The 15,105-nt window shown below is 52.4% G+C and overlaps 1 protein-coding gene and 1 long non-coding RNA gene across 2 annotated transcripts; one reads left to right on the top strand and one right to left on the bottom strand.

The window, feature by feature from the left end:
- Positions 1–417: 417 nt before the first annotated feature.
- On the bottom strand, positions 418–6,970 carry LTBR (lymphotoxin beta receptor). The gene is made up of 10 exons (XM_004279030.4): positions 6,703–6,970; positions 6,468–6,564; positions 6,090–6,215; positions 5,854–6,006; positions 5,434–5,530; positions 5,208–5,299; positions 2,810–2,917; positions 2,472–2,497; positions 1,657–1,885; positions 418–1,326 (listed from the first exon to the last, which is right to left on the bottom strand). Exons 1-10 carry the CDS (start codon positions 6,796–6,798, stop codon positions 1,085–1,087), a joined length of 1,266 nt encoding a protein of 421 aa, XP_004279078.1. The 5' UTR covers positions 6,799–6,970; the 3' UTR covers positions 418–1,084.
- Positions 6,971–7,088: 118 nt separating this feature from the next.
- LOC117196326 (uncharacterized) lies at positions 7,089–12,955 on the top strand. Its single transcript, XR_007470140.1, has 3 exons — positions 7,089–7,632; positions 8,525–8,661; positions 10,324–12,955. It is a non-coding gene; the product is annotated as an uncharacterized LOC117196326 (long non-coding RNA).
- Positions 12,956–15,105: the final 2,150 nt, after the last annotated feature.

The following is a 15,105-nucleotide window of genomic DNA, read 5'->3' as shown; positions in this document are numbered from 1 at the left end:
TGGGTCTTCGTTGCTGCGCACGGGCTTTCTTTTAGTTGCGTCGAGCGGGGCTACTCTTCATTGCGGTGCGCGGGCTTCTCATTGTCATGGCTTCTCTTGTTGCGGAGCACGGGGTGTAGGTGCGCGGGCTTCAGTAGTTGTGGCACGTGGGCTCAGTAGTTGTGGCGCATGGGCTCTAGAGAGCAGGCTTAGTAGTTGTGGTGCACGGGGTTTGTTGCTCTGTGGCATGTGGGATCTTCCCGGGCCAGGGCTCGAACCCGTGTCCCTTGCATTGGCAGGCAGATTTTTAACCACTGCGCCACCAGGGAAGCCCAAGACTCCGCACTTTCAAATGCGCAGGTTCGATCCCTGGTCAGGGAACTAGAATCCCATATGCCGTGTGGCACGGCCAAAAAAAAATCCCACAGAAATCAATGATCTAGGTCTCAGTCTCCTCTTTATTTGCATGTGGTTACAATTCATAAATACACTCACCGTTTTCCTCCCCCTCCAAAATTCTCCCTTATACCTAAAACCCCACCCAAGCCCCTGGTTATAAGGATTCCCTTTCCTGTCTAGAAGGGGAGGGTGGTCCTCCCTGTCACTCCATCTTCACGTAGCGTCTCCCTCAGTCCATGTGAAGTGTGGGCCCTCGAAGGGCCTCTGAAGCTTGGGGATGACGGGCATCACAAATCCGCCAGAGGTCCCGGCCATGTCCTTGAGTGACCACGTGGTGGCTCCCTTCCGTGCCATGCTTGGGGTACAGATGCCAGGGGGGCGGCAGTTAGCGTCACATGTGCTGTCTGTGCCTGAGGCCGAGCTGGTGCTGCCCCAGTGGGCAGGGGGTCTGCAGTGGAGTCCCGGGCCTGCTCGGGCGGTGGTGAGAGTCCTGCGGGGGCACCATTCCCAGCCAGTGCTGGCCCTGCTCTCAGAGACGCGTCTGAGCCCCGGCCCCTCGGGGTCCAGCTCTCGGGGCCCTACCCAGGCCCTTGGTCAGTCCTGTGCGGGGAGGGCGGCCACGGGGAGGAGGCGCTCTCAGGCCTCCCTTCTCCTGGCTTCTCCAGACAACATCAGGCGTGGGTGACAAATTGGGTCCTTGGCCCCGTTAGGGGGTGTGGCACCCCAGTGTCTCTGTCTCAGCCAGGTGCCAAGCTTTGCCATCCTCCTGGTAGGGTGTGGAGAGCCCGGGAGGGCTAGGGGCACCCTCTTCAGGGATGGGGTACGGAGGCTCTGGGGGAGCGGGGGTGTCTCCGGGGCCCCGTGCTCCCCCCAGTACTGGCCCGTTGTAGATGTAGATGTTGCCGGTGACAGTCACAGACCCGCCGGTGACGTGAATGCCATTGGTGCCTGTGGGAAGGAAGGCGGAGTAAGGAGTGAGGGGCAAGTTTGAGGGGAAGGCCTGTGTGACCCCAGCATCGGACTCCAGCTTCCCCAGGGCCCCGTCCGCCATCGCCATTTCCGCTCTGTCCCTCTCCATCGGCGTTCTTGAGCTCTGTGTTTATTCCTCTGTTTCTTGGTTTTCAGTCTCTTCCCTGCTCTGGAGTCGGGACGCTCTGGCTGCTGGAGCTTCCTCTTGCACCAGGTTTAGTCTCCTCATTTCTGCCTGGCTCACACTCTCTCTCCCTGCCCACCCTCCCTCCCCACCCACTCTGCTCCCTGCGCCTGCCCCAGGCTCACCGTGGGCCACCTGGCCTTGCTCTGGGAGCTCAGCCTCCAGCTCCCTGGTCTGGCTCAGAGGACTCTGCTGTTGTAGCGCCTCTTCCTCCAAACCTGGGGACGCCGGGAGCCCGGCCGAAGCTGGGGTCAAGTCTCCAGAGGTGGGCAGAAGTGGCTCTACCAGGTCAGGGTACTGTGGGTTGACCCTCGGGGGCTCCCAGCTTCCTTCAGCAGTATTTGATTCCTCTCCCTGCAGGACAGAGGCCGAGAACCGAGCAGTGACGTGGGCCTCAGACCCCATCTTTCTTTAATTCCTCCCCCCTCCCCACCCCACGCTTAGGCAGCTCAGTGCCCTCTTCTGCTCCTATTCAGGCTCCCTGCCCCAGGGCCTTTGCACCTGATGTTTCCTCAGCTCCTGGAGCACTTTCCTCGATACATCCCGACGGCTGGCTCCCTGTGTTCTTCAGCTCTCTGCTCAAATATCAGCTGATCACAGAGGCCCTCTCTGTCCACTCTAAGATAATATACCCTCGTCTGTTGCCACTGTCACTGTCCCCCTACCATGCTTTATTTAGCAATTATCACTCCCTGAGGTACAGCTGTCTAACTTTATTCTGGCTCCACTGGTTTGTAACTCTGGGAGGACAGACACTTTGCTTTGCTCACTGCTGTTTCCACTGTGCCTTGAACAGTGCCTAGCACACCGTGTGCTTGATGAATTATTAGTTGAATGAATGAGTGGTTGTTGAAGCGGCAGACTCTTTTCCTGCCTGCCCCCCACCTGGTTCACCTGTCCCCCTGCCCCTCCTTGCTGCCTCCTCAGCCTTCCCCATTACCTCTGGGTGCCTCTTGAGCAGGGATCCTGCAACAGAAAATGAAAGGGCAGGCCTCAGACCCCCAGGCTCTCCCCCTCCACACAAGCCATGATATGGCACTGCTCACCCTGGGCTCCCCACAAGGATCAGGTTACCATTACCCTTATCTCCAGCCTCAGAGTGGGGGGCTGGATGGAGGTGATGTCTATGTGGGGGGCAGGTGCTGGGCGTCTTGGGGGTGTGAAGGCGCGGAAGGGTCATCCCTGGGCGAGCTGAATATTCCCTCCAGCCCCCCTCCCCCAGCTAGGTAGGCACAGACCCAGGCCCTGCATCCCTGCCTGCACCCTGCTCCTTCCTACCCAGCTTTCTGCAGAGAGAGGGGTGGCTCTTCCAGGTGCAGGCGAACACAGTGGTGAGAAGCAGCAAGGAGACCAGCGGCAGCAAGACGGCCAGCACCAGCATCGTTCCTGCAGGACGGCAGACAGGACGTGGCATGAGGGCCCGAGGAGGCTGGGGGGTGGGCAGTTAAGGAAGAGCTCTGCAGTTCTCAAGCCACCCGGGCAGAAAAGGGAGAGCAGCTTTCCCCTTCCGGTTCCACTACAGTTCCTAAAGGAGGAGTTGGAGAAACTTCCCTTGGGTTACAGAGAAGGGGCACTAAGCCTGACTAGTGGGGGGACCTCCTGACAGCCAGCAGAAACTCTGCCGCAGATGGAGACGTTTGGGGTGGATGCGGGTGGCCACCGGCATGGGGGCAGCCTTGCGGGTGAGGACAGGCACTTGGGCAGTCGGTCTGCAAGGGCTGAAAGTGGGAGTGGGAAGCAATAAGGGAGGTGGGGAGTCTGTAAGCAGACTCAGGCCACAGGGTGAAGTCATGTCTCTGCGGACTTGACCATCTTACAGAGAGACCCACAGCTGCGGGAGCTGAGGTTGTCCTTCTGCAGCTGTGGAGGTGTTTACAGGGGTGACGGAGTCGGGATCCTGGCTTCTGAACTCTGCCTGTGGCTACCTGGCAGTGGAGGGCTGCCCGGTCTCCACCCGCAGCTCAGGGCAGGTCCCGGGAGGGAGGGAAGCGGAGGCTGGGTTTCTCAGGTGCCCACATGTAGCCATGGTAACTGCTGCCTTCCTATGGGCCTCATGCTGCCGTCAACAGCATGGAGTCTACCATGCCCGTCGCCTGTGTCACCTGTGCCTGAGGAAGATGGGGAGCACTTGGACATTTGCACACTGGGAGTTTGCCCTTTGTGATCCGTCTAATTCCATGGCCTAAGGGAGTCCAGAATGGGAGGTGTGGGGGAAAAACTAGACCCAGAGTCTTGGACACCTGGGCTCCTGCCCAGTTGTGTATTTTTCATATAAAAATGAGATTAGCTTACATACTCTCTAAAATTCCAGCTCTAAAATGCCTATCATTTTTGATACACAGTTAGAAATTAATACGAAGATGTGGAAAATATTTATGATATAGTTGAATGAAAAATTAAGTTACAAATGACTGCACTTTTAGGAAAATAATTATTTTTTTCTATTGCACAGAAAAATGTATGGGAAGATATATTCAAAAGTGTTGAGTGTGGGGCTTCCCTGGTGGCGCAGTAGTTAAGAATCTGCCTGCCAATGCAAGGGACACGGGTTTGAGGCCTGGTCCGGGAAGATCCCACATGCCGCGGAGCAATTAAGCCTGTGCGCCACAACTACTGAGCCTGTGCTCTAGAGCCCGTGAGCCACAACTCCTGAGCCCACGTGCCACAACTCCTGAAGCCTGCACGCCTAGAGCCCGTGCTCCCCAACAAGAGAAGCCAGTGCACCGCAATGAGAAGCCCGTGTACCGCAAAGAACAGCAGTCCCCGCTCACTGCAACTAGAGGAAGCCTGTGCACAGCAACGAAGACCCAACGCAGCCAAAAATTAAAAAATATAAATTAATTAATTAAAATTAAAAAAAAGAAAGTGTTGAGTGGATATGCTAGGTGATGGTTCTGTGGGTGAGGTTTAGTTTTGTTTATCTGAATTTTCTGCAGTCTGCAAGTATTACGGCATGGGCTTTGGAGAAAGAGAGACTTAGAATAGGTCTTCATAACACCAGTTACCACATGGATGATCTTGGGCAAGTCACCTAACCTCTCTGGGACGCGGTTTCCTCATCTAGTCAGTGAGGATAATAATAAGACTATTTCATAGGATCATTATGAGGGTCAAATGAGTTATTGAAAGTCAAGTGTTCACAGAGTGCCTGACGCGCTAGCTCTCAATAAGTGGAAGCTATGATTATAAATACTTGGTAATTTTTTAAAGTTAAGGAAATAAACTTTCCCCTGATTAATAACAACCACAGTCATTAGAAACATCCTGTAATCCTCTATTAGGCGAGGAAACCAATGACTCCACAGAAAAGACCAAGAAAGCATCAAGTGTAGAATCTTCTCTCGAATAACTACAGAGACATCCAGTCTAGTAAATGGATTATGTGATGGTGGCATGTCCAAAACGATGACGGTGATGTCAGTTACAATTACATCTCCGTGTGGGTGTACTATTACATATAACTTATAAGTCATGTGTAGGACATATAACTTAAAAAGTGTGTGTGTATGTTTGTGTGTAATTAACCTGGCCCAGGGATACTCCAATTTCCCTTTGAGGAGCTTTTCTTCTTGCCTCAATTCTGACTGGAAAGGATTCATCATTTCCCCGTTCTTTTAGATGGCTAGAATTAAGGCATCTTCCCAGATGCCCCCTGCCCCTGCCCCTGGCCCCTCACCTGGCATCTCGGAGGGCTCTGGCGGATTTCTGCAGCTGGTGTCAGACCGGGAGGTGCCTGGCGCTGCCTCTACGAGGCCCTGGTCCTCACACCTGTGGAGGAAAGAGCCCAGCTCAGGTGGGCTCCTGGTGGTAAGTGGGAGGCGGTCCGTGGAGCTGAGCAGTGGACGGGGCTGTCAGCAGCTGGGGCTGGGAGGGTGGGAGGAACACGGACCTGGCACCCTCACCTGGTGTGGGGCTGGCAGCGGGCGCTGGGGGAGGAGGTGTTCTGGAAGTGCCCTGCCTTACAGGGAACACAGTTGCTGTTAGCCTTCCTGTCTTCATCTGGCAAGAGAAATGCATGGCCAGCCAGGGTGAGTGGGCAAAGGGAGCCCACTGGATGGCCCCTTCCCTGACCACCCACTGCAATCCGTAGTTTGCAGCATCTTTCCTGATCTCCGAATTGCACGCGCTTCCTCCCAGTGCTGGGAGGACCCCCGAGCCCTGCACCATCCCAGTTTCATTTCTCTGCAGGTCCCTTCTGTGAGCCTTGCTCAGGGAGGGAGAAGAGGCCTGGGGCCTCACCATGGACACAACCCCATGCACCCTGCCCCCTTCAAGATCACCCGCCTCCTCCCCCCACCCCTTTGCCCCCAGTGACCTCTGACCTTTGAGCTCGGCTTCAGTGCCAGGCGGGCAGTGGGAGAGTGACTCGCAGTGTACACACTCAGAGCCCCAAAAGACGCAGAAGAGTCCTGGCTGGCAGCGGCACTGGGTTTTGTGTTTGCTAGTGCAAGGCGTGATCTCCATGAAGCCCAGCACTGGTGGGGAGACAGAGGGCTCAGCAGAGGGGCTGCGCTCCAGGAGATCCCAGCCCCCGTCCCCACCAGAACACCCCACTCACTCTGGTCACAGGGGCGGCACAGCTGGCAGATGGAGAGATGGTTCCAGTGCTCGTTGTAGGAATTTTCGGGGCACGTGGCACAAGTGGTGTCCTGGTCGGGGCCACATTCGGCCGAGACGTGTGTGCCTAGGATGTGAGCGGGGCAGTGGGAGTGTCAGGGGACTAGGGTTCCCCCACGCCCTCTGCTGCTTGCTGTGTGACCCTGGGCCTGCCGCGGTGCCTACACGGGAGGGACGGCCGGTGTCTCTCACTCTCTGTTTCTGCCAGCGGGTACTCCTGGGAGATGGCGTCCACCTTCCGTCTGAGGCAGCGGTGTGGGCTGGAGCGCCCTGTAACCCACCTCCCTGTCCCAGACTTCCTGTGGCCCCCGTCACTCACCTGGGGGGCAGCGGGAGCAGCAGACGTGATGCTTGGGCTCGTAGTACTCCGTTTCCCGGTCCCGGCAGGTTTGGTTCTCCGTGCGGTACGGGGGCACCTTCAAGGGGAGATGGAGTGAGGCGAGAAGTATTCAGCAGTCAGCTGGGAAGGGCAGAGGGGCTACAGAGAGGGCGGTCCAGACCCCTCTTCCCTGGCTGAGCCCACCCCCACCCGCTGGCCTGGGCCCCTCCCTCACCAGCTGGAGCTGGGATGCTGCCAGGAGACCCCAGAGGCCCAATATGAGCTGCCCCCAGGCCAGGCCGCAGGGGGAGGCGGCCCACGGCAGGCGCATGGCGGCCAGTCAGCCAGCCGAGCAGATGGGTGGAGGCCTGGGAGGAAGGTGGGAGGCCTGGACGTTCCGGGCAGTGGTGGCAGCAGCCTCCCGAGCCCAGAGGCTGGGACAGGACTCGGCCGACTTGCCCCCGGGGGCCAGAGCGGCCGGGCCTGGCCTGGCCTCCAGGGCTCCAGCGCTGGGCTCAGGAAGTGGGAGTGGAGGAGCCGGCGGGGCGGGGACAGGGAGAGCTGGGAGCCGAGGCAGCTGTCTGTCGCAATCGGGAAGAGGAACAGGCTTGGCTGCCCGACGCAGGGCGGGAGGGGGTGGCGGGGAAAGCACGTGAGGGCAGCGGGGCCGGAACCGGGCCTCCTCCCTTCTTTGGAGGCCTGACCGGAGAGGAGGATGCAGGGACAGGCCAGGCCCAGCCAGTGGGAAAGGGGTAGCAGAGCCAGTGCACACTCCTCGGCTGGGCCCCCGGAAGCCCAGCTGGGAACAGATGGAGTTCCAGACACAGCTGTGTCCAGCTAGCAGGACGCCAGATCTGAAAAGTGGATGGGCCTGGACTGTCAAACTTGGAGGGTGCAGAGACCCACCGAGAGCCTCGGCCAGCCAGACCAGCATCTGGGAACCAGAAGTCCTAGCTGGCAGACTGTCTGGACTCCCGGCTTCCTACCCTGTTGTGTGACTTTTGAAGATAAACTACAAAGGAGTCACAGCCAGCTGGCACCCCCTTCCCTGAGTCAGCCCAGCCCACACCCACCTCAGTGGACACGGGTCACCTACGAGATTCTCCAGAGCGTGCAGCGGCCCCTGCTCCCCTGTCCTCAGAGAAGGCAGTGGTGCATAGACCAGGTTCCCATGAGCAGGGCAGCTGGGCTGGGGCTGGGTGGCCACCACCCTCAGTCCCAGCCTCTCACCCAGGAGCCTTTGAATCCCTTTGAGCTGGAGGGAGCTGACAGCCCACCAGACCGGGCCCCTCACATTAAGGATGAGGACACAGAGGCCAGGGTGCCATGTAGAGGAGACGGGGATTCCAGGGGCACTCGGTCTGGTCCTTGTCCCTTTTCTTCCCACCATTTCCCTGCAACACATTAACAGCATCCCAGCCCTTACCCAACCATGCCAGGGTGTCTGGTCTCCAAGTTCCTGTGCTCCTGGCTCACTCCCACCTGTCCTTGAGGGTCACCTGGGCTCTGGGAAGCACCTCCACCCCGGGCTGCCCAGCCTCCCTGCAGACCAGTCCCTGTGACCCGCGGCTTACCATCCGCTGGCCGCTGGGCCTTGAGCTCGGCAGCGGCCTGCCCCGGAGCTGTAACTCTGGGCTCCTGGAGCTTCACACAGGGTCTGGCACGAACTGCGTGTCCGGTACATATTTATGGACTAAACTGATGATGCCTCGCCCACGTCCCACAGCCAGTCCGTGGCAGAGCCAGCCTAGAGGCCGGGGCTCCGGATGTCTGGGTCCCAGCTCATTCCAGCAACCAGGCTCCCTCCTCGCGACTCAGGGGTGCCTCCCTAAGCATGACGGACTGTCTGGAGAGAGGTCACCTGGGCATCATCCCTGCCCCCTCCTTGGAGGGCTCTGTTCACACATCCTCACCCTGGTTGGTCTGTCTGGCTGGACAGGCTCCTGGTGGAAGAGTGGGAAGTCCAGGTCAGGGGTGTGCCCCTGGTGGGGGGCGGATCACAAAAGGGCGAATCAGCCTGCCTGAGCTATAGACATCTCTCTCCTCTCCTGGTGCAGGCCTAGGACCCGCACTCTGCCGGAGAACATCCAAGGCTGCCTGGGAAGGGAGGAAGTGTCAGAAAGGCACGCGCTGCTCAGGTCAAGAAAATGGGGTCTGGGACTGGACACACCACTGAGCTCTTAAATGCAGAAAGGTCTGTGTGCGCACCTTAGATCCCTTTTTCTATTCATTAACAAAATTTTTAAAATTGAAATTTAGTTGATTTACAATGTTGTATAGGTTTCAGGTGTACAGCAAGGTTATTCCGTTATATGAAATTTGAAGCATACATATTTTCAGATTTTATTCCATTCTAGTTTATTATAAGATATTGTATACAATTCCCTGTGTTAGACAGTAAATCCTTGTTGCCTATCTATTTTATATATAGTAGTGTGTATCTGTTAATCTCATACTCCTGATTTATCCTTTCCCCATCTCTTTCCCCTTCGGTGACCATAGTTTGTTTTCTATGTCTGTGAGTCTGTTTCTGTTTCGTATATAGATTCATCTGTATTATATTTTAGATTCCACATACAAGTGATATCATATAATATTTGTCTTCCTCTGTCTGACTTACTTCACTTAGTATGACAATCTCTTGGTCCATCCATGTTGCTGCAAATGGCAATATTTCATTCTTTTTTATGAGTAATATTCCATTATATATATATATATATATATATATATATATATATATAGCACATTCTTCTTAAACCAATTGTCTGTTGCTGACGGTTGGGTTGTTTCTATGTCTTGGCTGCTGTAAATAGTGCTGCTATGAGCATTAGAGTCGCACGTATTTTCTCGAATTAGAGTTTTCGTCTTTTCTGGATCTATACCCAGGAGAGAGATTGCCAGATCATATGGTAGCTCTAGGTTTAGTTTTTTTAAGGAAACTCCACACTGTTTTCCATAGTGGCTGCACCAATTTACATTCCCACCAACAGTGTAAGAGGGTTCCCTTTTCGCCACATCCTCTCCAGCATTTATTATTTGTAGACTTTTAAAAAATTAATTAATTAATTTTTTGGCTGTGTTGGGTCTTTGTTGCTGCGCGCGGGCTTTCTCTAGTTGTGGCGAGCGGGGGCTGCTCTTCGTTGCAGTACGCGGGCTTCTCATTGCAGTGGCTTCTCTTTGTTGCGGAGCATGGGCTCTAGGCACTCGGGCCTCAGTAGTTGTTGCACGCGGGCTCAGTAGTTGTGGCTCATGGGCTTAGTTGCTCCGTGGCATGTGGGATCTTCCCAAACCAGGGCTCGAGCCCGTGTCTCCTGCATTGGCAGGCGGATTCTTAACCACTGCGCCACCAGGGAAGTCCCATTATTTGTAGACTTTTTGATGATGGACATTCTGACTGGTGTGAGGTGATACCTTATAGTGGTTTTGATTTGCCTTTCTCTAATAATTAGCGATGTTGAGCATCTTTTCATGGGCCTGTTGGCCAACTGTGTGTCTTCTTTGGAAAAAAGTCTATTTAGGTCTCTTTTTTTATTATTATCATGGAAATCACGCATAATTTATACATATGGAAAAGAGGAGACAATAGTACTGTGAACTCCCAGCCTCAACTCAGGTGGGTCTTATTTCTCCCATAGAACCCTCTCCTACTCTTCTAATCTTCTCTTAATTATTTTGAAGCAAATCCCAGACATATATTATTTCACTTGAAAATATTTTAAGATTTTACTCAAAGACAGGGACTCTTTTTCCTTTAATTGAAGAATAACCTATAAACAATGAAATGCATAAAGTACACTAATCTTATGTGTACAGATCAATGAATTTTCACTTTTGTGTATTCCTGTGTATCTCCCAGAATACTTCCAGCACCCCAAAATGTTCCTGCACGCCCTTTCCAGGCAAAGCTCCCTGCATCACAGGTAAGCACCATCTCAGATCCTTTTAGCTCCAGCAGTCTGAACTATATTCTTTCTGCTGCTAGCATGAGCTGTCACTTCAGCTTTCAAGGACTCTCTGCGTCCTATGGAAAGAGCCCTAAGATCTGGACTTTAATCTTGGCCCCGTCACTTCACCTCTCTGGGTCTCTTTTTTTGTGCCAAATCAACTGCTGCTTTGCTTGCGGCTCTGATCTGTTCTCCACCCTTCCCCTGCTCTGTTCTGTTCCCTATTGGGAACTACATTTCCCAGAGTGCTTTTCCCTCTGGCTTCCCTGTAGGCTCAGCCAGTGGGAAGACAGGTGGGTGGAGGACAATTTGGTGGGAAGAGGGAAGAAGCCAGGCGATTCCTCTGCTTCTCTGCTTTCTGACAAGGCGCGCAGCTGGTTGTGTTGCTTCCTTCCATCCTTCCACTATCCCATCCCCTGCCAGGCAGCCCCCACTATTTAGTTCCTGCCAAATAGCTCTGGAGGCTTCTGGGTCTGTAAGGCTTCTGTATAAGTTTGTCTTTCCAGCCCTAGAGAGGTAGCTGCTTCCTGCTTTGCTATTTTCTGGGTTGCCTTGCTGTCCCCCACTGGCTTCTCAGCACTTCCATCAACCATGTACCAATTCTCTGTGTTAAGTTTCTTCCATTTGAAAGACATAGAGTGTTTCCTCTTTCTGGACACTGATGGACAAATCTCACCCATGAATGGTGATTATGCCTGCCCTGCCTTCTCCGGGAGGGTGAGGGGAGCCTCACAAGGTGAGGCGTCCATGAACTCTTCACGGGCAGACATCGTCTCTGCTTCTTCCCTTTCGTGTTCTTCATCGGCTTCCTTGAGGTTTTGCTGATTTCCGTGGGGCAACACCAGACCCCGACTGAGTGCCCCATAGACCCCCAGAGTGTGTGGGAGTGAGGCTTTTCTCCAGGCCCTCTCCAGAGGGGGTTGCTGGGAGATCCTTCTTCCCAGAGGCCCATGGGAATCCAAAAGGAGGGTTTATGGGAATGGATTCTTTTTTTTTTTTTTTTTGATTTTTATTAGAGTATAGTTGATATACAATGTTGTGTTAGTTTCTGCTGTATAGCAAAGTGAATCAGTTGTACATATACATAGATCCACTCTTTTTTAGAATTTTTTCGCATATAGGTCATTACAGAGTATTGAGTAGAGTTCCCTGTGCTAGCCAGTAGATCCTTATTAGTTAGCTATTTTATATAGAGTAGTGTGTGTATGTCAGTCCCAGTCTTCCATTTTATCTCTCCCCCTCCTTTCCCCCTGTGGATTCTTCTAAATAATCTTCTTTCTCCCCTCTTCCCCATACTGCTCTCAACCAGCTGCTGTCCTTGAATAGGGTCTGGTAAACACTGAGAAATGTGTAATCGATGAGGGTTGTCCTTCTCCAGAATATTTTCACTGGGGACAATCCCTCAGCCCAACTGGGTGATTTTCTCATCTGGGGTGATTTTGCCCCCTAGAAGACATTTGGCAATATTTGGAGGAGTTTTTGATTGTCACAATTCAGGGGGTACTATTGGCATCTAGTCAGTCGGTAGAGGCCAGGGATGCTGTTAAACGTCGTACAGTGCACAGGACACGGCTGCAACGAAGAATTATCCAAGTGTCAGTAGTGCCAAGGTTGAGAAATTCAGCCTTAATCCAAAGGAATAAACCTCAAATGGTGAACTTCTAGGCATCGTGCCAGGTGATTGGACCAAGAGTGGCAGGGAGGGATTTTCTGGAACATCATTTTCGATGAAAGAGAAATTCATACTACATAAGCGCAGGTAAAAGGACACTATTTTCCACAGTGGGCAGCCCAGTGTGGAGAGGCTAATTAGCTCTAAGCAGTAAGAATAAAAATTTACAATTACTTGAGTGACTCCTTTTCACCCTAGAAAGGATAGAGACTGAAATGAAAAGGGGAAGGAAATTTAGATAAATTAACAAAACACAAATTAATGGGTACTCAGAGGAAATTAGGATGTTGGATGTTTTGAGGATATCTTCATTTTTTTTTTAATTTTTAAGAAATTCATGGGACTTCCCTGGTGGCGCAGTGGTTCAGAATCCGGCTGCCATTGCAGGGGACATGGATTTGATCCCTAGTCTGGGAAGATCGCCCACACCGCGGAGCAACTAAGGCCGTGCGCCGCAACTACTGAGCCTGCACTCTGGAGTTCGCGAGCCACAACTACTGAAGCCCACGGGCCTAGAGCCCGTGCTCCACGGCAGGAGAAGCCACCGCAATGAGAAGTCCGCACACCGCAAGGAAGAGTAGCTCCCGCTCGCCGCAACTAGAGAAAGCCCGCGTGCAGCAACGAAGATCCAATGCAGCCAAAAATCAGTTCTGTATTTCTCTACTTATAATGGTGACTTACGACTATTTCTAGATAATGAAACAAATCTTTTTGTCCTGCCCAAGTGACTCCAAATTTACTCCTTTTTTAGTAGCTTAATAGCTTTATCCTTTGCATTTGAAGGTAAACTTCAAAAGGGGTAAGAGCAATCTTTAGAATTTAATTTGTATCTATGTTATACCTAGTATAGTGCTTCAGACAATAAACTGATTAAAATTGTTAACGGAAAAAAAAATGTAGTCTAGTTGATTTACAATGTTGTGTTAGTTTCTGCTGTACAGCAAAGTGATTCAGTTTTACACATATACACATTCTTTTCCATTATGGTTTATCACAGGATATTGAATATAGTTCCCTGTGCTCTCTAGTAGGACTCCGTTGTTTATTCATCCTATGTAGACTAGTTTGCATCTGCTAATCCCAAACTTCAATCCATCCCTCCCCCACCACCACCCTTTGGCAACCACAAGTCTGTTCTCTATGTCTGTGAGTTTGTTTTGTAGATAAGTTCGTTTGTGTCAAATTTTAGATTTGAGGATACTTTCTCATAGCACAACACTCTCTGTCAAAGATATACCTTGAGTCTTACCCAAGATGCTAATTCTGCTGTCTTCTGCAGAATGGGGTAGTCAACAAAGAGTGGCCACTAGACCCTGGGGCCACTGGTAATAAACCTAGTGCCTGTCTTCAGAGAACTCATAATATGATCCGTGCATATGGAAACACACACATACACGCATGCACACATGCACACACTGAGATAAGAGTGTACAGCAGTGCATGTTGGAGCATGGGGGAGAAAGCGATCACTTCCACCATCTCCTGTCCCTGGGGAGCAAGAGGCAGGAAGACCCTCTGAACTCACAACCCTCATTCCACTGCAGACCTTCTAGTCTCCCCTCTCTCCCTGTAGCCTTTGCACAGTTTATGGCCAAACCACAGGGTTAGAGGATAGCCAGTCCTGGGAGGGGGAAGGAAGGGCTGAGGCTCTGGGAGAGGCTGGGGGAGCTTCAAGACAAGACCTACAAGGCCCTGATGACCCCCAGAACAGGCATCCACTTCTCTGGAAGTCAGGGAGCATCACTGAGCTTGGAAAGGGGAAGCTCAGCTCTCAATCTGGCCCCACCCCCAACTCCCAGGGTGATGTGGGCAAGTCACTTTGTTTCTGGGGCCTCAGTTCCCTGATGCATTAAGCAAGGGGCTAGATGCAGAGCCAGCTGGAAAGGGCTTTGGTGACCATCTGGGCTGCCTTACAACCCCACCCCCTCCCTTTCATTGAGAGCCTGGTGGCCCAGAGTGGTAAAGTGTCATTTTGTGGGTTTTTTTACATTCTTTTTTTTTTTTAATGTTCTTTTCCACTGTGGTTTTTCCCAGGAGAAACTATCATTTTCTAAGGCACATAGTTTAAAAGCCAACATGGAAGTCATAGAATAATGCCTAGACCGTGGTCCCATTTATGGAAAAAAAACTATATATCTTGTTTTTAAAAAATACATGTAAGTCTATAAAAGCACCCAAAAAAGATGGACACAAATGACAGTGGCTCTCCTGGGCCAAGGGGTGGGAAAGGAATGGGACAGAGGGAGGCTTTTATTGTCCTGTAAACCTCCATGTTGTTGGAAAATTGTGTTGTGAAAAAGACGTGTTCAGGTATTTTTTTCTGCACCTTAAAAAGATAATATTTAAAACAGAGCCATGACAAGTGCAGGTCTCAGATTTCTGCTTTTTTCACAGCAACAAGCTTGCTCTGGCCCGTTCCAGATCTGGAATGCTGCTGTCTCTAAGCTACCACACCCTGGCAGGTGCTACAGGGACACAGCGCTCGCGCTCCAGCTCAGCCCAGCCCAGGCCTCTCTATCCTGCTCACTGAGCCCTTGAGAGGAAGACGAAAACTATTTGCAGTGAGGCCTTGGGCCAGTGGTTGGATTTCAGGCACCAGCCAGCAAATAGGAAAGGCAGGGATGTGTCTCTCTGAAACTCTGAGATGGGACAAGCAGGGTGCTGAGTACCGCACCTGTAGGTAGGATGTCCCTTGGGAAGGCGGGGACGGTAGAGAGAGCTTCTCAAGGAGCCTGGGAGATAATCCAGGACCCTGATGGCTGGTTAATCCACGGACTCTCTGTGGGAGTGTGTAAAACTTCCTGGTGTTCAAAACCAGGTGCAGGGGAGCCCCGGTTCCCCAAGAGTCTGTGGCTGGTCTCTCTTGGGGTGTACGGCAAAAGCCCTGAGCAGACATCCCCGTGCCGAAGAACAATTCTGCTCTGTCCTTCACTCTACTGCTATTAGGTTTTGTGTGCACAGAACACTGGCTTATCTTTGCGGAGGGCAGTTTCTTCATCTGGAAAATAAAGAAAAAGCCAGC

The sequence above is a fragment of the Orcinus orca genome, chromosome 11 (assembly GCF_937001465.1).
Source record: "Orcinus orca chromosome 11, mOrcOrc1.1, whole genome shotgun sequence".
NCBI lineage: Eukaryota > Metazoa > Chordata > Mammalia > Artiodactyla > Delphinidae > Orcinus > Orcinus orca.
Note: the sequence above shows the minus strand (reverse complement) of the source record. Positions and strands in the feature narration are given on the sequence as shown.